Raw genomic sequence first — 25,176 nt, 5'->3', positions numbered from 1 at the left:
TGGCGATTCGGGGTCTTTTCTGGTTTCATATAAATTTAAGAAGTGTTTGTTCCATTTCTTTGAGAAAAGTTGATGGTATTTTGATAGGGATTGCATTAAATGTGTAGATTGCTCTAGGTAGCATAGACATTCTCCCAATATTTGTTCTTCCAATCCATGAGCATGGAACATTTTTCCATTTCTTTGTGTCTTCCTAACCAAACTACAGAAAGAGCCTAGATGTCCATCAACAGATGAATTGATAAATTCACACACACACACACACACACACACACACACACACACAGGAATATTATGCAGCTATCAACAAACCCAAAATCTTTTGCCATTTGCAACAATGTGGATGGAACCAGAGGCTATTATGCTAAGCAAAATAAGTCAATTTGAGAAAGACAATTACCATATGATCTCACTGATTTGAAGAATTTGAGAAGACGGAGGATCATAGAGGAAGAGAGGGAAAATGAAACAAGATGAAACCAGAGAGGGAGGCAAACCGTAAGTGACTCTTAATCTCAAGAATATCTCAAGCAACTGAGGGTTGCTGGAGGGGCGGGGGTGGGCAGTGTGGATGGACATTGGGTATGTGCTATGTACATACATGGGTTATGTGCTATGGGGAGAGCTGTGAATTGGGTAAAACTGGTGAATCACAGACCTGTACCCTGAAACAAATAATACATCATATGTTAACTTAAAAATAAAGAAAAAAATTAAACTAAAGAAAATACTTCAACTAAAAAACACACAACAAAAGAGAGATGGTAAAATCATCATTTTTGTTATGAACACCTGCAAGAGGCGTCATGGTAATGTGAATCATCCCGTGGTAATGTCATAGCTGGAGCCCACACATGGGATAATGCCAGCACTAACCCAGTCATCTTGAAATTAAACACGGAGTCCTCACTAGTGATAATCCAGTAGCCCTATCGTTGCTAAGCAGATAGCACTATCAAAAAAAATAAGTGTGACCTCCCTCTTCTTACGAAGGAGAAGACTTGGCAGGAATGTTGACTAGGATGTGTGCCACCGAAAGAGCTTCATTAGCCCTGAATGATGAGGCGACGTGGACTCCAGTCCCTGCTCTCCTCTAGCTAGCTGTGTGACTTGGGGTGATTCACATATTACACCAACTTCATGAAGTTCCACTTTTTTTCCCTCTGTAGAATGAGTGGGTTAAACTTAAGTGATCTCTAAGCCCTCTTCTTGCCTTTAACATTTGTGATAATGAGCTAGAGTTTGAACCTTAGCCCCGATATTACCATGGTATCATCATTTTCATCTTTTTTTTTTTTTTAAAGATTTTATTCACTTATTTGACAGAGAGAGGGAAATCACAAGTAGGCAGAGAGAGAGGGGAAAGCAGGCTCCCCGCTGAGCAGAGAGCCCGATGCGGTGCTCGATCCAGGATCCTGAGATCATGACCTGAGCCGAAGGCAGAGGCTTAACCCATTGAGCCACCCAAGCGCCCCATCATTTTCATCTTTGTTACCCGGCCTTCAGGGACTGTTTCTGTGGCTCACATCCTGACCTAGCTTCTAAGAGCATTATGGTAGAGTTAAGAATTCATGATTTGAAGTTCAGCTCCCAGGAGACAAGGGAAAGGCAGGACTCAGCAATGACCCGGCCCCAACCATTGCGCTGTATTTGATTTGACCACGTGATGAAGGTGTGACCAAACCTGGAAAACATTCTCTTCCCCGGTCATGAACTAGCTCTCTTGCCTGGATTATATTTTATATCTCTGCACGTAAGAAGAAATGACACCTTCATTGCTTGACCAGGAAAGGGAATTGAGTCGAACTGGAAGTGAATTTAAATTCCTGGGAGATTATCTTGAAAGATACTGGGCTTGACTGCAAATGTGGCCCTTCTGGTTGACTTAGGCACTCCAGTGCTCTGGGCTATAGTTCTCGGCTTCTGCTTCTGGCTGGCTGAGCATTACCAGGGAGAACCTTGCTGTGTGTCCACACACGTTCGCACTGCTGAACTTCATTCAGCTGCATCCCTGTTGTTAACCCACAGCCCTTTAAGTCTGTTGTTGACTACCTACCAGGTCACCAAGCAGCTGCTGTAACTCTTTCCATGCCCCCAAGTCCCAATCCGCAGGCCTCCCCCCTTATTATTACTCCTCTTCCATCCATTTGAACATCTCTTTGCATTTCCTTCTTCCATCCCCATCTGTCTCTAAGGAAGATTTGTCTCTCTGCCCAGGCAGAGCCCACCTGCCACCTGCACTGATGATAATGATGATGGTGATGGTCGTACTAAAGGGGATGGTATTGGCAGTAGTAATACTGAAGAGAACAGTCGGGGTGATAGTGAAGGTAATGGTGAGAACAGTGTGATCGTAATGGCGATGGTGACAGTAATGGCGACAGTGATGGTGATGGTGATAGTAATGGTGGCTAGTAATGGTGACGGTAATAGTCCTGGTCGCGGTAATCTTGATGATAATAGTAATGGTGATAGTAATGGCTATAGTGATGGTGGTTGCTAACGGTTATGGTAAGGTTGATAGTAATAGTCATGGTAATGGTGATAGTGATGGTCACGGTTATGGCGATGGTAAAAAGACTAGTAGTAGAAATGGTCACTGTGACATTGCCCGGTGAAGGCTTAATGTGTGCTAGGAACCATGCAGAACTATTTACATACACCCTGTCATTTAACCCTCAAGAAAAGCCTATAGCTTAGATACAGCTGTCCCTGCTTTAAGGACGAGGACCCTGAGGCTGAGAGAGGATAAGTATCTGCCACCATCTCCAGCCTACAAGTAGCAAACTGGAATTCACACCCATCTTGATGCCAACTTGGAAACCTGTGCCCCTAGCCTCTGGGCCGTGCTGCTTCCCATCCCCACCCCCATCTGGGGTGCAGAGCACAATCACATTGATATGGCTGGTACTCCATAATTGTAGCTGAACTGATTTTAACTCGTCCTACCCTGAATCCTAGTGGCCATGAGTTTATCTCCAAGGACTTGAGTCACGCATACCACTTCCTCTGTGGAGGAATGTTTTCAGAAATGGAGGGTGTGTTGTACTCACAGGATATGTTCTCTTTCTAATAATGTTCCAGACTGTGCCACACCCAGCCCTGTGTGCAGCACTGCACAGTTTGCAGAGGGATCCGACCATGCTTTCCTTAACCCCACGTCAGTCCTCGTAATGTAACCCAGACAAGATTGTGAACTTTTTTCATAGATGAGGACACCGAGGCTTAGAGAGGTAGAGTCTGTCATCCACCGTGACACAGACGACAAGCCTCAAGTTAGGTCAAGAACGCACGATGCCTGATTTTCCTACCCCCGGTTCATACAGGGCAGCCGGCAGCCCGAATGTCGCTGGCTGTGTACACGGGAAGGAAGAGTAAGAACCATATGTCTTTAATGAGGAACCTTTTCTTCCAGGAGGATAACTAATGCCTTTTTTAAAGCCAGTCCTTAGTATACCCAAACTGGCCTGTTTGGTGCTGAGAAACGAATGGTGTTAGTTAGAAATTATCCCCTGGTGAGGGCTACAAGGCATCCCCTGCTCACAGGAGCCCCCGTAGGGTCAGAGCAGGATCTCCATACCTGGAAAAAGGTTGTCAGGCTGCCCATACCCTTGTGGGGGACTTTTCTTCTGCACCCCATTCACACCTGGCCTAGAGACCAGGATATGGGGCTCTTATTTCAGAAAGAGTAGTAGAGCATTCTGTGTCCCAAAGCTCCAAGAAGCAGGTATCTCTGGTCAGCAGAGAGTCACAGCAAAGTGACTGCCTGAGTTTCCACTGCCACTGGGGCCTGCCGGTCAGGGCACCGTGTAGAGGAGACTAGAGGGTAACAGGGAACTCTCGAGTCAATGTGGGGCCATGGTGGGGAAACCATCTGAATTAGAAGCAGATGGTTCAGGTAGGTCGGCTTTCTTATGACATTATTATTTTCCTGAAGCAAATAAAGGAAGCGCATTGATTCATGTACAGAAATGTCCAAGCAGAGGCAGGGGATGCTGGTTTAAGTCCCCCCCAGGAGGTCATTCTGAAGCTGCCTGTGCTGCTGTCTTTGGGCAGTGCCTTTGGGTTAGCTTTGTTCTCAAGCAGCCTCTCCTTAAACACTGGCTTAAATTCAACCAGCTTAGCAACCCACGCATGGCAGGACCAACGACTGTCTCTCTCCCAGTTGCTCCAACAGAGTGTCCATCCCTGAGCCAGTCACTGTGGCCGGCAGGCTCTGGTTGGCTGGGCTTGTGTCACATTTCACCCTGGATGAGGTTACTATCCCATTTGACAGATGAGAAAATTCTGAGTGTTGGAAAAATTAAGTGACGTTTCCCCATCCTACAACCAGTAAGAGGCAGGTAGGTGGAAGGAAGCCTGGGTCTCTGACCACAGTTTACCCTACAACCACCTTTCACTGATGGCTGATGCATCTTTGCTCTATAGGTGGCTTAATAAGTCCGGAATGTTTGTCTTTGTTCCAAGTTCAGGGACAGCCCTTTAGACGGCCTTTTCTTTCATTGGTTGCATTTCTCTAAAATGTCTGAGGCTTGAACACCCCCACCCCCACCCTGCGCCTTACTGTCTCTGTGCTCGCTGGAGTTAGCACACGCATCACTCTCTGGGGCCATCTGGCTCCCCCGTGCTCTCAGGAAGATTTCTCTTTGCTTCTCTCTGTGTTCCCACCACCTAGCAACTTTGCCTGGTGCCTAATAGATGCTCAGTCCACGTAGGCCAAATGAACAAACACATGAATGCCCGTTCTGTTTCTGAGCAGAGGCCCCACAGCTCCTGCCTGTGTATTGGGTGCCCTGCCCTCTTTCAGAACCGGCTTGGGTACATCATGAAAATCTTGCTGAGTTTCCAGCACCGTGCCTGACTCAAACCAAGGAAAGACACTGCCTCCCTCCTTGTGCCCAAATACTAATCCGTCATTGCAGCCTGCTTGGGACTCAGAATAAAATATGAAAGAGCTCTGGGACAAGTAATGAGCTCTGGGACAAATAATGAGTGTTTTCAAGCCAAGACAGCTGTTTCGTTCTCCGGTGAATACAATATGTTGCACATCCTTTCAACACTACAGAATTAAACCATTAGAAGCAGTTTTCATCTGGATCTCATGAATATCGTGGCATTCTAAAGGCAACCGGTTCTCCTTTATGTTATATTTGATTTTGAGAACTCTTGAGAGAAATGCTGCTTTAATTAAAAAATGCTGTCTAAGTGAGCATGGAACCAGAGTTTTTAATATAATTATGCATGGAGAATTCTTTGTAACAATTAATGGCTCAGAAAGGCAACCCTGGCGCCGGGGCGGTGGGGGGGGGGGGGGTGGGTGCGGCGGCAGTTAGCCTTCAGAGGCCTGGGTGAGTCACAGTGGCTGTGCTGAGTGATAAGCTGTTCCCGCTCCCTGCCAGATACCCAGGCAGCAGAACTTGCTACGCGGCACGCCCGGTTCATGCTTCCCCTCCTTGGCTGCAAACAGCGCCACTGCATAGTTTAAGGAGAAGAAATGCAGCAGGTGCAGAGAACTTTGCCTCTACCCCCTCCCCAGACAAGGGGGCCTCCCTGCTACCACCTCCAGAGTTGTGGGGATTCCAGAAGGGGGACTGCATGTTGCATCGCCCTGGTGCTCCGTGAGAGCCTTGTATATCAAAAGTAGTCAGGATCTCTGGAGCAGAGCAGAGAGATAAATATGGGTGGAGATGATAATTTGGTGATGAAATAGGTAGTTCTGGGGCTTAGCTAGGGCTTTGGGAGGCAATGCTATTCTGTTGGGTGTGAGAAGCTGGTTTGGATGATCTGGGCTCTCACTAAGGATTTGCTGCCACCCAGCTGTGTGGCTCTGGGCACGTCACTTTCTCTCCTTGTTGGGGTGGGGGGGGGGTGCGAGAGGATGATTTGATCCCTAATTGATCCCTGCAGTTCAAAGATTTCCCAGGTTGCCACTCATCCCTCTGGGTTAAAGAAAGCTGACTTTGAGAAGGAAGAAACGTCTGGGTTTTGCTGGCTTCTGGCAAGGTTCCCAGAGAATGTTGGGACAACCAGTCAGAAGGTCTGTGTTTCCTGGGCCCCCAGGGGGCTGAGTCTATACCAATAAGATCCAGCCAATACCCCCACACCCACCACTGCCTCTCTGAGACAGAGCCTCCCTTGCATCTGATTTTCTTGCTGGATTATATTAGTTTCTTATTGCTTCTGGAACCTAGTACCAGAACTTGAGGGGCTCACGAAAATGCAACTTTCTTATTTTATAGTTCTGGAAGTCGGAAATCCAAAATCAATCTCACTGAGGCAAAGTCAGGGTGTGAGCAGGGCTGATTCCTTCTCGAGACTTTAGGGGAAATTCATTTCCTTGACTTTTCCAGTTTCTGGAGAGTGCGTGCATTTCCTCGGCTCGTGGCCCCTTCCTCTCAGAGCCCCAGCAGGGATTGAATCTGTTTTGGTCTCAGACCTCTGCTTCCGTCCCCATATCTTTTCTCTCTGACTCTGATCCTTCTGCCTCCATTTTTAAGGATGCTTGTGATGACATTGGGCCCACCCGGATAGTCCAGGATAATTTCTCCATCTCACGATCCTAAATTTAATTACATCTGCGAAGTCCCCTTTACCATGTACAGGTTCTGGGGATGAGGGTTGGATCATCTTGGGAAGTGATCATTATTCAGCCTACCGTACGGATTATTCCTTCAATTTCAAAACCTAGATTGGGCACAGAGAAGGATGTATTGGAACTCCTGCTTTGGAATGGGGAATGGTAGGTACTCTTTGAGGCAAGTGACTCTGTACCTGATTGGGGTTTGAGCCGTCTACAACAGAAAAATCCATTTGCTTCCTGGGTATACTTAGATTCTCCTTTTGGAACTGTTTAAGGGTTTTTATCCACAGAGATGTCTACTCTCACATGAGTAGTCCACATCTTAAAGCCTCCAGGTTCTTTTTTTTTTTTTTTTTTAAGATCTTATTTATTTATTTGACAGAGATCACAAGTAGGCAGAGAGGCAGGAAGAGAGAGAGGGGGAAGCAGGCTCCCCGCTGAGCAGAGAGCCCGATGTGGGGCTTGATCCCAGGACACCGGGATCATGACCTGAGCCGAAGGCAGAGGCTTTAACCCACTGAGCCACCCAGGTGCCCCGACAGCCTCCAGGTTCTGATGAGCCACGTCCACTATCTTCCTTCTTCAGTCCCTTCACCAAGGTTACTGAGTGACTGCCAGGTAGGAGACAGCATGCCAGGATGATGGGAGAATCCCCACACCACGCCCTGTTCCCTTGTGGACCTTATGTCTGGTAGAGGGAGAAAGGTACATAAGCAATTATTTTTAACACAAAGCAGGATGTGCTAAGTGAGGTAACAGTGACAAATGCAGGTGGCAGGAATACAAGAAGGTGACATTAGTTCTAACCCCTAGTGATCTCATAGTTTGAGGCTTAGAAATATGATTGCTATATGCACCTGACTTTTAGGTCTTTAACTCTGGTAGTCTAAGGATTTTAGAGCTTGCTTCCTCCCTCCTCCCTTATCCCATCCATTCAGTCCCTCCCTCTTCCTCTCTCTCTCTCTCTTTCTCCTACCTTCCTTCCTTCCTTCTCTTTCTTTCTTTTAAATAGGATAATGTGTTCTCCTTTTTAAGGAGCTTTGTTTCGAAGGAGGCACCTAACTCTCATGATTGATGCAGAATCACTTCCACTCAAAGTTGGTGAAGGCCGGGGACGATATAAATTTGTGAGGCAAAGCAGACGTTGGGAAGAAAATCTAGTGAACCTTATTTCATTATTTCACGCTGCATCTGAACCGGTGAACTTCTATAACTTGCGCCGCGCTCGGAAGAGCGCCTACTTCTCGTGGCTGACCTACAAACACCCAGCGAGGTTGGCTTTCCTAGTTGGAAAGACAGCTCTTCCTTGCGTGTCCTTTCAGAGGTGAAGGCGAATCTCTTGCAAGAGCTCCTTCCAGCGCAGAACACAGTTTTAGAAAATACAGCTGACTTCTCTGGGGAAAACAAAACCAATCATGCCATACCCTGGTCATGGAAACGAAGTTGGCACCTCATTATCGCCTTGTTAACAGGGACAGGCTGTGTCGCGGACAAACCTGGTAGGAAGGGTTGGCCCTGTGTGGGCAGGGTTTTGAGTTGAGGTTAATTGCTCTTCTAAATCTCAGCTACTTAATACTACACGAGGAGAAATCTATCATCAGGCTCTTGACCATCCTCCTTTCCCTTCATACTCTCGCCTACCTGGACAATTAGTGCCTCCCTAGCGCTGCTGCTGCCATGATTGTGCTTGGGACACACTGGGCCACCAAGACTGGGGTGTAACGAGCACAACCGCCCAGAGGAGGAAAGGTTTGTAACCACCTGTAACTGTGACTCCCCCAGCCTCCCAGCATCTTAAAACACAGCCAAACTGTTCTGTTCTGGGAGCACAGAAGGGCTGGCTGCCTGGGTGAAGGCAATGTCTCTTCGGTGACTTGTGGAAAAGTCTTGAATTCTCACAGAATGGGAAAGAATAATCCAAAGTCGTTTTTATCTGGCTTTGAACTGTGTTTTGCACTGATGGTTGAATGTTGGTGTGCCTGATGTTCTGAGAACTCACTTGAGACAAAGCAATGCAGCAACCCATGGAGAGATGCTGTACTCAGGGAGGGCTGAGAAGCCACATACCCAACCACCGGTGTCCCTTCTCTTCTTTTCAAAGCCCGGCTGGGGTTCGAATCCCATGCCTATATTCTGCAACAGTGAGTGTTCATAAGAAGGTCACCTCATCTTTCCGTGCTTTTGGTTCTTGCCTTGAGAGATGGGGTGAACATTTTCTCCCCAGTAGGACTGATGGAGAGATCAAAGGGGATGACATGGGCTGAGCACTGGTCACACAGGAGCATCGCCACTCAGTAAATGTTAGGCTCTCTCCTCCTTACCTTCCTGTCCACCAGGTACGCCACATCTCCTCCCTGCCACCCGCTGTTCTCTCAGACCGATGCAAAATGCCATCCTAAGCAGACGCTCTCTTTCCTAAAGCATCTCCAAAGTGGGAGAGCTGTGAAATGCCCACACTTTCCGTGGCTCCCCCTTTTTCCTCACCGGGCCCACCCCCTGTCTCTCTCTTCTTTGTTTCATCAGACTTACTCTGTCCAGAGCCCATGACAGTGGACCCCTTGTCTGAAGGGTCCCAGCCGTGCAGTCTCTGCCCCAGACTCCTGTAAGCATGCTGAAGGCGGAGCCCGGGTTGTCCCTGGTAACCCCAGCTTCAAATGCTCAGTCTTATTCTTCCTGTTAACGTTACTGTGTCCTGGGAATTCCAGTTCATCGTCATCCCAAACACATTTCCCCGATTACACCCGCTACCCAGAAGGGGAGTTGAAGACCCAGAAACTACGGTCTTATCAAACAGCCCTGACAATAGTAGCCACATGTCCAGACTTTCTGGGATCGTGCATCCTGGTTTTTGGTCGAGAAAACACCATAACCAACCAACAGAGGTCAGACATGAAAGGCACACGTCAGATGGAACACAGCCACAGTAAGCTTCCGTGAGGGCCCACTACTGCCCACGACTTCAGGTTCAGACTTCACTTGGGATTTTTTTGGTTATTCCTTATGCTACTTGGATTTGAGAGTGGATTGAAGGGAGCTTGATTCCTGTTGCTTTTGGATGTGCAAGGGGGATGGGGATGAAAATGTGTTTGGCACAAATAGACACATAATTTACTCTGCATGTGAATTTGTGAATTTGAAGCCTGCTCTTCTTTTTTTTTTTTGCTTAACATATAGAGTCTATGGATTTGTTCATGTCACTAATTTGTTGTTGTTGTAAACAATGACCTTGCCAAATCCAAGATAGTAGCTCCTGTCGGCAATGGTAGGGTGGGGCATTTATTAGTATGTTGGAATGTTTCCTGTTTTAACCTTGGTGTTGGATACATTTTTTTGCATGTTTTAAATATTATATAATAACGTAGAAATTTGCATCAATAGTAAATGATTCCTTGACATTTTATTATGTAGCTATATCATAATTTACTTTGTTTAAAACCCCTCCTAACCCCTGTTATCGGAAATTGGTAATTTTCAACTTTGGACTCTTAAATGATGTAGTATTATTAAACCTCTTTAGGCATCAAGTTTTGTCTGCATTTTAGCTCATTTTCTTAGGACGGATTTACAGAATTGAATTACTAGGTCAGAGAGTGTAGCTGTGATGAGTAGTATTATCAGGCTCTCTTTTAACAGAGTTGCATGAGTTTAGACTAACACTAACAATGTGTCCACTCCACTTTGTCTTATCAATACCGAATGATTTACTAAGAAAAAGGTTTTTTTTGTTGTTTTTTTGCTATTTTGCTAGAGAAGATTTTTTTTCTAATGATTTTAGCTTGTATCTCTGATTACCAGTGAGATTGACCATTCTGTCATAAAATAATTTTTCTGTTAGAGTTTTTTTTTTAAGATTTTATTTATTTATTTGACAGACAGTGATCACAAGTAGGCAGAGAGGCAGGCAGAGAGAGAGAGGGAAACACGCTCCTTGCCTAGCAGAGAGCCCAACGAGGGGCTCCATCCCAGGACCCTGGGATCATGACCTGAGCCAGAGCCAGAGGCTTTAACCCACCGAGCCACTCAGCTGCCCCCTCTATTGGTGTTTTAAACAAACTGGTATATGTGTGAGTACAGGTTTTCTGCAAACTCGCTGGTATGTGGGGGTCAGTGTGGGTGGGTTTTAGAGGATGTGGGTAACCACGCGTAAGTGAGGAAAGAGCCCTTTGCCCCCTGGTGAAAGCTGGCTGTTACATCTAGCCTTTTGTGTTTCTGCAGTGCCGCCAAGCTCCTGGACAAGAACCCATTCTCGGTGGGTAACCCGAACCCTCTGCTTCCTTCACCTGCCAGCCTCCAACTGGCCCAGCTGCAAGCCCAGCTCACCCTCCACCGGCTGAAGCTGGCACAGACAGCTGTGACCAACAACACTGCAGCCGCCACAGTCCTGAACCAAGTCCTCTCCAAAGTGGCCATGTCCCAGCCTCTCTTCAACCAGCTGAGGCATCCGTCTGTGATCAGCACCCCCCACAGCCACACTGGGGTACCCCAACATGCTGCGACTGTGCCCAGTGCCCGGTTTCCCTCTAATGCGATTGCCTTCTCGCCCCCCGGCCAGACACGAGGCCCGGGGCCCTCCGTGAACCTTCCCAGCCAACCCTCCAACACTGTGGTGATGCATCCTTTTGGTGGGGTCATGCCTCAGACCCCCGCCCAGCCAGCGGTCATCTTGGGCATTGGCAAGACAGGGCCTGCTCCTGCTGCGGCAGGATTCTACGAGTACGGCAAGGCCAGCGCCAGCCAGGCGTATGGCTCGGAAACAGACAGTCAGCCCGGCTTCCTGCCGGCCACGGCCTCTACCACAGGCAGCGTGACCTACGAAGGCCACTACAGCCACTCAGGGCAAGACGGCCAAGCTGCCTTTCCCAAGGACTTTTACGGACCCAGCTCCCAAGGGTCGCATGTGGCAGGTGGATTTGCGGCTGAGCAGGCCGGGGGCATGAAAGGCGAGGTAGGTCCGCTGCTTCAGGGTCCAAACAGCCAGTGGGAGAGCCCCCACGGATTCTCTGGCCAGAGCAAGCCCGATCTGACATCAGGCCCTAACCTGTGGCCTCCACCCCCCAGCCAGCCCTATGAGCTGTATGACCCTGAGGAGCCCACCCCAGACAGGACCCCGCCTTCCTTTGGGGGGCGGCTGAACAACAGCAAACAGGGTTTCAGCGGTGCCCGGCGGCGGGCCAAGGAGGAGCCGGCCCTGCTGTCCGTGAGGCCCCTGCAGGCTCACGAGCTGAATGACTTTCACGGTGTGGCCCCCCTGCACCTGCCCCACGTCTGTAGCATCTGTGACAAGAAGGTCTTTGATTTGAAGGTGAGTCCTCCGAGATGGCCCCGGGGAGCCACAGCTGGAGTCTGGGGGGCGGGGCTCACCCCCACAACCCAACACTAGCCACTCAAAAGCTAGGAATGGTTCCACCTGGGGACTTGGTGGCAGGATTTTGCCATCAGTACTCTTGATCAAAATTGGAGATAGTAGAACTCACGTTTGTTTCAGAAATGTATTGGGACCACTCCCTTGCTTTAAGGCAAGTAAGAGATTCCTACCCAAGTTTATCGATGAGAAAACTTCGGCCGAGTGGGGGTGACCGCACCCGCGTGACAGAGAAGGGACTCAGGAGCTGGTCTCCTGCCTCCTTGAGGAGGGCTCTTCCTCTGGGTTATGCTCAGAGTGCGTCGTCCTGAGTGTGGAAGGGAAGGAAAACGTTGGCGGAATTTTGGATGAGGGCCAGAGAGCACGTCTCAGGTGAGACCGAGGGACATCATTATAGAGCGCCTCGGTGTCCCATCTGCAAGACGGAGATGGAGCCTCACGACCCTTCCCCGTGGTCATAGGATGCTTTGGGCCCCTGTAAGCAAAGGTCTATTATAGTATAAATCCTCCCCAAGATGTATTAAAGATGCAGTGAAATAATCCAGAGCAATAAGAGCTAAAACAGCTAACGTATTAAATCCTTTCCGTAGGCCAGCAGTAACTCTGTGAGGCAGAGACTATTATTATCTCATTTTGCTGAAAAGGAAACTGAGGCCCAGATAGAGGAAAGGACTTGTTCAGGGCCCCTTAGCTAGAGAGTGGCCCAGTAGAGATTTGAACCTGGGTCTGGCGCTCCCAGAACCTGTGTCAGTTAAGCACTGGTCTGTGCATCTGGTCTTCTCCCACGAGGTCTGCAGAGCTTGATGATCCCTGGGTAGTGGGAGTCACGCCATGGTGTCCTTCTGCTTCGGTCACACTGTGCAAGTTCATTCCTTCAACTTGGTGGGTAGAGGGATTGTTGGGGGGTTGCTGGCCGACACCAGGAGGCGATGGCACATTTTCTTTCTTAAGCTTTGCAGCTCACTGTGAGTCCACCTGCCAGATTTCCCCAACCGGTCAGAGAAGTGGGTGGGGTCTCTCTGGGGGGCAAGGGGTTGCCATGGGACCAAGGGTCCCAGAGGAGGGCCTCTGGCTTGGGATTCTGGGCTCCTGTCCAAGATGGGTGCTGGATATGCGGGTCTGGTCGATGGCATGGCGGCTGGACAGATGAAGGCGGGTGTGGGGAGGAGCCCAGGAGGGAGAGGGGTTGGCGGGGTTGGTCTGGTTGCTAGGCTGTGAGCCCCCTAGCCTGATGGGGACACCTGTACTCATCCCTTTTCCTTCTCTTGGACTCAGTTCTACTTCGGTCACTTTTCCTTTCCTTCTGGTCTAGGACTGGGAGCTGCATGTGAAAGGGAAACTCCATGCTCAGAAATGCCTGGTCTTCTCTGAAACGTGAGTGCTGGCCAGGAGAGCAGGTGCCTGCACATGCTTCGCTAACGTTCCTGGAGCACCTACGGCATGTTCTGTTCTAGGCGCTAGGGAAGCAGCAGAGAACAAATGGGCAACACCCCTGTCCTCAAGGAGCTTATGCTTAACATGGCGGGGGGCGGGACAGACGGTAAAATAAACAAGTGACTTACATAGCATCCCTGGTGGCAAATGTTAAGCTGAAGGAAGCATGTGTGTGCACACATGTGCCCTCGTGGGGGCTGGTCCTTGCCTTTACATAGGGTGTTTGGGGAAAGGCTTCTCTGAGGAGACCTCAGGAGGGGTTGGAATGAGCCCAGGGCTGTCTGATGGATGGATACTCCTGGGGCAGAGGAAACAGCAAGTCTGAAGGTCCTGGTGTGGCCCTGGGATGCTCAGGTGACATCAGTATGACGAACGTGGACTGCTGGGGGTGAGGAGCCAGGGAAGGGGGCGGGCCCACATTTGAGCTCCTGGGCTTCTTGGGAGGACTCCATTCTGCTCTGAGAGTGACTGGATTACTGGAGAGCCGAACAGAGGAGCGATGCTCTCTGGCTCCAGCAGGCAGGACCCGGGCTGCTGGGCTGAGAATAGGCAGGGGCGGGTTAAGGACAGAGCAGTACCCAGAGGGCTGGGGCCATCCAGGTGGAGAAGGCGGCATATGGCCGGGGATGTGAACAGCAGAGTGACCTTGAGTGTTTTGAACAAAGTACATTGGAAAGGCTTCCCTTTCTTATTCACAGTAGCCAATGGGTGGAAGCAGCCCAAAAGTCCACCGACAGATGAAGAGATTAACAAAATGAGGTCTGTGCACACGTTGGAATACTTTTCAGCCTTGGAGAAAGGACCTCTGACCCATGTGACAGCATGGCCGAACCCGTGGACATTGTGCTCAGTGAAGGAACCCAGTCATAAAAGGACAAATACTGGATGATTCCCCTTACAAGAGGTAGCTCGAGGAGTCAGGTTCACAGAGACAGAAAGCAGAAAAAGTAGAATGGTGGTTGCCAGGGGTTTAAGGGAGGGGAAGTGGGTGTTTGTTTTTAATGGGGGCAGCTTCCATTTTGCAAGACGAAGAGTTCTGGAGATGGGGGGTGGTGATGGTCACACAACAAGGTAAATGTGCTTAATGCCACTGGCCTGTACACTTAGAAATGGTTAGGATGGTAAATTTTGTGTTATGTATATTTTACCATAATTTTAAAAATAATTTTATAAGGGTCTCCGTTTTCTGGCTCCTTCCTTTTTTATTGTGTTAAAATTCCCTAAAGAGTCATCATTTTAATCATTCTATTGTATATTTTTAATTAATTAATTAATTAATTAGATTAGATTAGTATGCTCCACGGCCAGCATGGAGCCCAGTGTGTGGCTCAAACTCATGACCCTGAGATCAAGACCTGAGCTGAAATCAAGAGTCGGATGCTTAACTGACTGAGCCACTTAGAAGTTCCCGTTTTAACCATTTTAAAGTGTGCAAATGAGTGGTATTTAGCAGATTCATAAAGTTGTGCAAGTATTGTCATTATGTAGTTCCTGAACATTTTCATCACCCCAAGCCCTATGCCCATGAAGTAGTCATTCCCTTTCTCCCTCCCTTGTAGTCCCTGGCACCACTAACCTGCTTTCTGTCTCTGTGGATTTGCCTCTTCCAGACATTTCATACAAGTGGAATCATTTTTTTTAAAGATTTTATTTATTTATCTGATAGACAGAGATTACAAGTAGTCAGAGAGGCAAGCAGAGAGAGAGGGGGAAGCAGGTTCCCTGCTGAGCAGAGAGCCGTGGGGCTCGATCCCAGGATGCTGGGATCATGACCTGAGCTGAAAGCAGAGGCTTTAACCCACTGAACCACCCAGGAGTCCCTAAATGGAATCATTTAATATATAGCCTTTTATTACTGACTTTTTTCACTTAGCAAAATATTTTCAGGGTTCACCTGTGGTGTAGCCTATATAACCTCTTTATGCCTGAATAATATTCCATTGTAAGTATGTACCACATGTTGTTTATGTGTTCATCTTTTGGTCTATATTTGGGTTGTTTTTACCTTTTGGCTATTGTGAATAGTGCCACTATGAACGTTCGTGTACAAGTTTTTGTTTGAATGTTGGTTTTCGACTATTTGGGGCCTATGGCTAGGAATGGAATTTCTGGGTCATACGGTAATTCTTCATTTTACTTATTGAGCTCCTGGTTCCCCTTTCCCACCCCTCTCCAGTGCTGGTATCCGGTGTATACTTGGTTCAGCAGAGGGAACGCTGTGTTCCTCTCCCAACAGCACAGCTGTTTATAACCCTGCTGGGAACTCTGAAGGTGAGTAAGGCCCTTCAGGTCAGCAGCGTGAAGCAGAAACTAGCTTCATAAAGACTTAGGATGTCCTGTCTTTAATAACTAGACTTCCCTGCCGATGTGCCCTATCCTTCCCTGCCTCCCATCTGTGTGTGTGTGTGTATGTGTGTGTGTGTGTGTGTGTGTCTGCGTAGCAAAAAGATCCCAAGACACTAAAATGTATTGGCCTACTGTCTAGGCTCTTACAGACATAAGGCTTTGTTGGTTATCAACATGCCCAGGGGTAAAAATTATACCAATCACTAAGCAATATATTAAGAGAATATTTCAATTTTTTTCTTCCGATTTATGTCCTTATAATGACTTCTGAAGGTAAAGTAAACGACTAGGATTTCACACAGTTGGTATAATTTATCATTTAGATTATGCCTCAAATCTTGGATCATCATATACAGCCATTCCAGCAAGGTCATTTGCTCAGGCAAATCCCGCATTTCCTTCGGCTGCCCCTGGGACAAATGTGAGTACAGAAGCATTTTCTCCATTGTCATTGTCATTGTCAAAGCATTTGTATCACCCGGCTCTGCCGGGGTGTAGAGGTTCACAGAGGAGGCTGGCATGAAGCTGGCGCATTGTGTCGTGCAGGAAAACATGTCCCTTGGGCAGAGGCTGACAGCTGTTTAATTCAGCTAGTATTGAAACACATAGATAAAAAAAACTAACATGCATCATTAAAATCAAAAGCATGCCTAGACTTTCTCGCGTTCGACATTGGTTTAGTGGGGGAAGAAAAAGGATGGAGCTTTTGTCTATGTGTGTGTTTTTAAGACTTTTTGATATTTTATTCAAGTTGGTTATTTCCTATGAGTGGGTAATTCTGGAAGTTGAACCCGAAAGAGAAACTGTGTTTGAAAGTAAGGACTGTGCAGTCCTGGTATTTGTTGGCCCTTTGAGGAAGTAATTGCTTCTGTGAAGTCCTTTGTTTTGGGGTGTGTTCTCGTTCCTCTCTCTCTACAGCCTGCTCTTCGGTCCCCCAAAGCTTCTTTCCTCCTTTTCCCACTGATGGTGACAGTTTCCTCTCCCTCTTGGTTTTGCTGTTTGCCCACACATGTAGCCTCTCCCCGCTCCTCGCCCCCAGGCTGTCGGGCACCTCCTCTCCTAGAACACACGGAAGGAGGTGGGAGGCCCAGAACCAGACCTTCTGTAAAACAGGATGTGTGTGGCTGGACCCTGCCAGAGGCTCGTGTCCGTGTGTCTGTGGCCAGGCCTGTATTTCTTCCACTTTGTGGTGTGAACAGCTGTAGCCCCCTTCTCTCCTCTCCCGCGGCCCCCGAGCACCAGCTCCGAGAGCTGTCCCTTGCGCGCTGCCTCGGGGTGTTCATGCAAAGCTTCGGGTGGGCAAGCTGAGAAGTATCAGTGTTAGGCCCTGGGGGCTGAGTGCATGGGGAGGCCTGCCTGGGCACAGATTTCTATGTGTGTGTGTCTGTGACGTTTTAACGGGAGAAGCGCTCCAAGAGGGAGCTCTGGGCTCACAGCCCATGCACGTTTCGGTGAAAGAGAATTTTGTGGTTTCCCTCTCTGCCCTCTCCATGCTGAGGGCCACGCCGGGTCAGTGCAACTTTGGGTCAGTCCCAGGAGAGCAGAATGGCAGGGTTCAGTGAGGAGACCTGTCCTTTGTCTTTGACCTTGGGTCTGGATGGGGGTGTGGGCAGTTCCAGCACCACCGCCATGGCGGGGCTTGTTTCCCACTGTGGATCGCAAAGGCATGTTTGGGTCCACAACCTTGCTCTGAGATCTTAGCACCAGGAGAAAGGGACTGTGCCCAGATTGGGGAGGCTGGATTAGGTGGCAGATGGGCCAGGTGTCTGGGCAGAGAAAGGGAGCTGGTATCCCCTGAGCCCCTTTATAAAGGGGAAGAGGCTGAGTGGTAGAGGAGAAGCGAAAGCAGGAGGACCCCGCCCCATTCTCCAGCGCTGATGGGTGTCCCGGAAGCCCTCTTCTGTGGATGTGGAGCCAAGAGACCTAAGGTCGAGCCCTAGTCTGGAGCCCACCAGGTAAGGGGGTCGCCTGCAAGTCACTTTATTGCGCTGAGGCTCTGTTTCCTTAAATGGAAGACATCACCCCACTAATCATGACTTTCCAAAGTAAAAGTGTCATTTTTATCCAGCTTGTGAAATTGATCATTTTGATGATGTCGCAAATCCTGGAACATCCACACCCTCCGAGTGGTCTCCTGGTGGGTGGTCAGAGCCGAGTGGTGGGAGCGAGGCTGCACCGAGACCAGAGCTGTCATGGGGAATCACGCATGACTGGGAAGGACAGTGGTGTGTGAATTGCGCATGCATAATAAGTGCCAAGGGCTGTGACTGAGCAGCTAGTTCCTTTGAACCCCTTGTGGGGAACCTATCCCGTCCAAGGCCGCGCAGTCACGTGACTGACCCAGGGCTGATGGCTAGCCTGGGGAGAAGCCCCGTGACCTTGAGCAAGTCCCAGTAGCAGCATACCCCCCTCCCGTGCAGATCTGCATGGTAATTCCTGTGGTCGTGTCTGCCCCTTCTGAGGGATGTTGCCAGGCTCCCATGAAAGCATTCTATTTACCTGTGCGGTGGGCACAAGCGATCTGATGATTCGTGTTGATAATGACTTGTGTTGATAATGATTCATGATAATTTGTGTCAATTACTGGAAGCTCTGAGTGCTGCTTCCTCCAAATGGCTGGAGAGGAGCGTTCATCTGGCTTGAGCCTGAGGAGGGCCGCACAAGGAATGCTTTGCTTTCTGCACTGGCACCCCGCAGAAGATGAGGGCCCCAGACATCGATTTGCGGGCTCACAACGCTGACTGTAGCTAACATTCATATAGTGCTTAACAGGTTCTTAGCATTTTCACATGTATTCGCTCATTTAATCCTCCAGACAACCCTGTGAGGTAAGGAAACTGAGGCACAGAGGGACTAAGTGCTTTGCAGAAAGTCACACAGCTGATAAGTGGAAGTGTTGGGATTTGGCCTGGCTCTAGAAGCCTCTCTTGTGGCCACTGAGCCCTGCTGCCCATCCTTGAGGGTCTCTGAGTTCTCTTCCTTGTTATGCTTCTCTCTTTACTGAGCCCTTTCCTCCCCCTCCTCTCGCCCTCCCCACCCCCACCCACTTACACACCACATGCTGCTTAGGGGGATCTGAAGCTGCCTTGGGGATGGTAAGGACTTCTTGGGCCTCAGCCAGCCATCAGCCATGGAGCAAGGTGAGGAGGCCAGTGGGACTTGGCACCTGAATTCTTTTACGCTCTGACAGTGTCCCCCAAGGTGAGCTGAGATGTTTGGAGGCGTTTCGTACAGATCCAGTGGACGGGGAGGGGCAACACTGGACTGGTCTTATGGTTATGAGTTCAGTGAGGTCTTATTGGTCACATGAGCCTTCCCAAGGACATCTGGGGGACAAGGGCAAAGCCTGCCCCAACCAGTCTCTGTATCATCAGTGCCTGGACGGTCACATTCTTCTGTCAGATTGTGGTCCATCAAATGCAAGTGAGTCTGTCTGGAAAACTGGAAATACACAAATACTGACATTTGAAGAGAAGCCGAGAAATGAAGAGCTGATACATCTACTACGGAAAGAGACTTTGCAAGACTCCTTTAAGCAGCAGGAGTGTCCCTCAGAGAAATGATTGATTCTTAATTCTGCTTATAAACACTGACCTCCAAAGATAAGCAGATACATCAAGGGGCATTACTCTGTTACCAAAAGACACCTGGTGAGGCTTAATGAATGCCCAGTGGGCTCCTTTTGTATATACATTCTCTTATTTTTTTTGCTTACATAATTTATACTTAGGGAAAACTCAAGCAGAAAAGAACTATTTCATGAAGACAGGGATATTCCTCCATTATCCCCCGCCTGCCAAGCCCTCACATAGAACCTGTAAAAGCATTGATGCATTTTTCCTCCAGAAATGTTTTCTGGTCCTGTGCCAGGGCTTTTTCAAGCCCATTCCACTTACATACAGCTTTTCAGAAGCACATTTGGTCGAGTAAAACCAGAAGCAGCCAGAACCCCACCATTGTAATATTGCTGTTACTCGAGGAGCAGAGAGCGATTGCTGTCTCTAAAGCTCCAGGCCTTTAAGCAGGAAAGCAAAGCGACTCAGTGCTCTGGGAATGAATGGGCTTTCAGGAGGTCTCTGCACCACTACAAAATCTAAAAGGGCTGAACAATCCATCTACCACTTGCACCAAGTCTAGGCTGGGCTGAATGGACGCTTGGGTCAGAGGTCAGCTCCGTGGGAGTGTGAGCCTTTCATTTCCGTGTTTATTGTTGACAGAGACGGGACACCGAACTGATGGTGTTCTGGGTTTGCTGGTGTTGGGCGGGGGTCCCAGGAGAGGGGTATTCACTTTCACTTAAGCTTTTGCCATTTGACAGAGGAGAGGCACTTTATCCTTGGCTGCCTGAGTCGTCATAAACAGAGTAATCAGGTTTCTGGAAGGGGCCACTGGGGCCTTCTCGGGCTGTAAATAGTTTCCTTGTGCTTGCCCAAGATGCACTGAGCTTGCTGTCTGTCTCCATGAAATGGCACTGCCATCTTCCCAGCCTCCTTGGAGTTTATGAGGTGCCGGTGCTGCCCATGGGCTCTCCTGGCCCCGGGGGAGGGGGGCAGATGTCTTTCTTGGGCTTTCTTTCTCCCTGGGACCCTGCCCACCAGAAAACTTGTATAAGGAGGGAAACAGAGGCACAGAGAAATACACGTGTTTGTGGAAGGCCAGAGGTTTAAGTTGCTCTTTGGATGGCTGGCAGTTCCAGAACTTCTGTCTGTCCGCTGTGGCCTTCCTGGTCCATGGCACAGATCACCTTGATCTCCTGAGTTATAGAGAGCGTGAAGAGCGGGAGCTGATGAGGCAGAAGATACCTGCCCCTCCCCCGCCCTCCCAGCTCTGTCATTGCTCTGGTGCCCTGGGTGGTGGCCACCTTGTGCATTTTCAAAGCAAGCAAAGAATGAGGAGGGAAACAGGATACTTGAGTGGCTTCTGTTTTCTGGGGTATTTTTCCTTTTCTTTTTACAAATCTTAAATGTTTCTTCTTGTTGCAAAAGTAGGACAAACATGGTATAAAAAAATCCAAAAAGAAACAGAAATATAAAATAGAGAAAATCCTCCTCTATAGGGAAAACTGACAATAAATGTCTTAGACCATTTAGCTAGTGTACATGTGTATGTTTAATTAGAAAAATTATATATTTTTGCAAACATCAGAAAATGCCACAGAATATCGTGCAGCTTGATTTTTTTCAATACATGGTGTCTAGACATCTTTCCATAGCTAAATGTAAAACCTATCTTATGCTGTAAACGTAAAACCCTATCTTATGCTAGAATGCCATCTCCTGAATGCATTTACCTTGATTCATCAAGTCTGCGAATGACCAATTTTTCAGCAAGACCAGAGTTGGGATCACAAATCAACCACTGTTGAGTTGCCCACATTTAGTGTCTCCTAGCAGCATCACTGTGTAAGATTCCACGACTTCAGGGTTTACAGGGATATTGAAGTTACTTGGCAGGTGAACCATGCAAGACCTCTAAAGTAAATGTACTTTAAGTCAAAGCTAGTATGCTTTATAAAACATATGGAAGTGTCAATAAAGATATCTGTGTCTACCCTCCAAGTTAAGCCAGCCACATCCTTAGCTATGCAACCCGTGCCCATTTGCTATTTGCAAAATATGTTCGAAGTCCACACCATGAGGAATAAATATTTGCCCTGTGTCTGTTCTCATGTGTGTTTAGCCCCAAACCAGAGACTGAGCCACGTGAAATTAGGTCACACCTGAAGGAGATTAGGCTGGAACACAGAAATTGTTTATCGAAGATCCAGTCAACACTTGGTTGCCCTAGGAAGGACTTAGAGACACTGCTGTCATTCAGCAGGCCCATCACTTAAGCCACATTTTTATTGCAACCTTGGAAGTTATTGAGCTGAGTCTTTTCTTTGAACTCATCTATGAAGCCTGTTCCCGCCTGCATCAAGGGGCATGGAAAGGTCTCAGAAAGTCCCTACACAATCTGCTTGCTGCTTTCACATTTCCATCTGCTTCTAAAAGCTGTAGTGAGTTCAGAGGTCTGGGACCCTGCCACGTGAACCATTAGAAGCAGCATTTGGTTTTGAGTACGTGACTCCAGCCTGTGAAAATGGCCAGCCCGGGCCCCTGATTGCACATGGGGACATTCCATGTCTCAGCTGGCTCGCAGGCCGACTGAAGTGTCCCCCAGACTGGGAAAGGATGACTGTCCCTTTAGGTTAGTAGTCAGGACTTTGGTTACAACCCGTGACACCTTAGCTCTCTTGGAAACTTGACTTTGGGCTGACAGTTACAGATGCACCTGTCACATGTGTGCCTTCCAGGCAGAGCCACGGGCAGGACGTCAACACAGTCCATCAACACCTCACATCAAAAATCCAAGTTGGCGAAGTTTAAGCAACTCTCTCTAAACCCATCTACTCTTCTGCCCCAGAGCACATGTATACCTAATACACATCTTTTAAAGTGTCGTTTTTGCAATTTTTACTTTTAATATGATTCAAATGACAGAAAAGTTGCCATAAGGTATATCTTTTACCCAGATTCACTATTCCTTTACATTTTGACCTGTTTATCATTCCCTCCCTCTCTCTCTCTTCCTTCTGCTCATCTGTTTTAATCTGTCTGTCTATCCATCCATCCTTCTGTCTTATCATTTATGCACGTTTTCTTGAACCACTGGAGACATTGTACCTCTTTACCCCTAACTACATCAGCATGAATTTCTTAAGAACATGGATTTTTCTCTTATACAATCATAGTGTGGTTGCATTTTCTTCTCATTTGGGAGGGGAGCATCACAGCATATACTTCAACTGTCGGGGGAAGGAAAGAGACTCACATGCTTTAAGGACCCTGCTGGATGCTAGGCATTGCACCAAGGCAATTTACATACTTTGTAGCAGTTTTGTCTGTTTTCCCTGTTTTAGAGATAAGCAAACTCCAGCCTGGAGAAATTCAGAAACTTCCCTGGGGTTAGTCACTGGGGAGTAGACACAGATCCAGCTGTGTCTGATGCTCTCACCACCCTAGCACTGGTCCCTAGAGACCTTGAGGCCCAGACGTGGTGTGTGTCTGTCTTCAGAGAGGCGCCAGACCTGCCTCTTTTGTTCGTCTCAACTCTTCAAGGCGCTGCAGACACAGACACTCAGAGAACGGCAGGGCTCTTCAGCAAGGTGCTCACTGCTTGCAGCTTGTCTTCAGTGCTGTGAAGATGAGAACGCCCCCAACACAGGCATGTCTGCAAGATGAACTCGTCTGTGAACGTGCACCTGCTGGAGCCAGCTGATCACATAGTGGGGGTGGGGAGCACGCGGCAAAAACACGGCATTCCCTGGGACGGGGAGTAGGAAAGACACAGGTTTCCTGTTTAGACCAGCACTGTTGGAGAAGGTTATCATTGTCCTAGATCCTCGGATTTAGCTGGGCCAGTCTTCAGGGAGGAGTGGAATTATAGAACTTAGAGCCGCGCAAACACAGATATTTCACATCTGGAAAGGACTCTGGACGTATAGGCTACCTCCCTCATTCCAGACATTGGGAAACTGAGGCTCAGAGAGGAAAATGAGTTTTTTCCTGTCATGCACCCAACCAGTGGCCAGGCTGGGACTTGGATCCACGCCCCCTGTCTTCTGCTACATCCGGAAGCCCCATGCTGCTTACAGCCCGACCCCTTCATCATCGACTCCTACCTATCTCGCGAAGCCACAGCCCTGCGTTCCATGTTTGGAAAACTACTGTATCTGCCAAAGAAAGTACTTATATTAGTGAGTAATTAACTAGTTACCCATTTTTATTAATCAAAACCACAAACATATGACTCAGACTTTCTCATCAGCTTAAGATCTAACAGGGTTACCATATTGATAAAGAGACTCAACTCAGGTTTTTTAAGTGTCAAAAATTGGGGTGCCTGGGTGGCTCTGTCGTTAGGCGTCTGCATTCCGCTCAGGTCATGATCCTGGGGTCCTGGGATCGAGCCCCACATTGCAATCCCCGCTCAGCGGGAAGCCTGCTTCTCCCTCTCCCATTCCCCCTGCTTGTGTTCCCTCTCTCACTGTGTCTCTCTCTTTCAAATAAATAAACGAAATCTTTAAAAAAAAATTTTTTTTTTTAATAAATAAATGCCCCAAATCATGACCCTCCCTTGAAATACTATTACCTTCAAAGACCCGTAAGGACACATTAGAGAACCCAGGTTGGGAATTAGCGTACAACATCATGGTGTGTGCTCAAAGGGACTCAGGGTCCGTCTGTGTCCCCAGCAGACAAATTTTACTCTAGCTGCTCACCGGGAGACCTCATTCTTTCTACCTCTTCCCTTCCCAGTCCCTCCCTCCCTCCTTTGCTGCCTCATTGTTCCTATCTGCCATAAGGCATAAAGCAAATAATAGCCACGTTTATACAGACAGTCTCAAGAATAGATTAGAACGATTATGCCTATAACTGGACACCTGTTATGAGTCAAATATGATTTTGAACCTAATTGAGTTTAATGAAAAGGTGTTTTAGATCAATGGCAGAAAAGAACATAGACCAACCTATCCTAAATCAAATATTTGCTAAAGAATATAACACATAAAAAGGGTTTTTGTTTTTTTTTTTTTTTCTTTCCCCTAACCAGATAGGGTTCCTCACTTGGCCCTGAAACCAGACACAAACAAACCATTAACACAGAGATTTGCAAGATTTTTCAGTCCTCAAGATGTTCATTTCATGGGTCACTTTGGAAAATGAGAATTGGAAGTAAACTGGTATGAGTAAAGATGCTGCTAGTGGTCACTGGCAGGCCTCGGCCTCCGCCCGGAGTCAATCTATTGTAGACCCGCCTTCTTGGGAGAAGAAAGTACCCATGAAATGTATTTTTAAAACCTGAGTGTAAACCATAACTGAGACCCAGTCATTTAAGGACCTAACAATGTCCACAGCATGAATTCCTCTTGCACTGTGGTGACTGGCCGCTGAGGAAGTGCTTGCTCTAGGAGGCCTACTCCACTGCGCAGCAGCTCGGGTACAAGCCTTGTGAGCTGCTCTTCCAACCTGGAGGAGACAGTGACAGAGGGGCCGGCCTTCATGCTGGTCACTAGACAACTGGACAGGCAAGGAGCAGGAGTAGCCCAGAACGACCCTGTGGTTCTGTGTGTCTGCCCTGTCATCAGAGCACAAGTTAGCCCAGGCTGACCACAGCAGAGTCACATGGGACAGAAACATGCTTGTTTGGAGGGGGGAGGGCAGAGCTCCCAGCTCAGCCTGCCTGGTGATAAACTCTGAGGACCAGCCACATTACCCTGCCTCGGCTCTCAGCTGGGTCTGTGGTCTTTGTGCGGACCGCTCACCCTAAGGGAGAAGCAAAGGTCCCGCATCTTTGTGGTCATTCTGGAGAAGAGTTCAGCTCTTGTTAGCCAGGCTCAGACTCAAGTCTCATCACATACGAAGAACTCTGTTTGCACTCAGTGGAGTCGCAGGGATGTTCTGGGAGCTGC

At 48.3% G+C, this 25,176-nt stretch overlaps 1 protein-coding gene across 2 annotated transcripts in view; it reads left to right on the top strand.

Annotated features, from left to right (window-relative positions):
* RBM20 (RNA binding motif protein 20) overlaps positions 1-25,176 on the top strand; it is a 187,670-nt gene that overhangs the window by 124,924 nt on the left and 37,570 nt on the right. For both annotated transcript variants that reach the window (XM_059173233.1, XM_059173234.1), the window contains exons 2-5: positions 10,796-11,882; positions 13,255-13,316; positions 15,553-15,647; positions 16,046-16,143. In XM_059173233.1, coding sequence (XP_059029216.1) covers positions 10,796-11,882; positions 13,255-13,316; positions 15,553-15,647; positions 16,046-16,143 — 1,342 coding nt within the window. The remainder of the gene's footprint in view (positions 1-10,795; positions 11,883-13,254; positions 13,317-15,552; positions 15,648-16,045; positions 16,144-25,176) is intronic.

Source organism: Mustela lutreola, chromosome 4 (genome assembly GCF_030435805.1).
Source record: "Mustela lutreola isolate mMusLut2 chromosome 4, mMusLut2.pri, whole genome shotgun sequence".
In the NCBI taxonomy this organism is placed as follows: domain Eukaryota; kingdom Metazoa; phylum Chordata; class Mammalia; order Carnivora; family Mustelidae; genus Mustela; species Mustela lutreola.
This window is presented reverse-complemented; position numbering and strand designations above follow the sequence as displayed.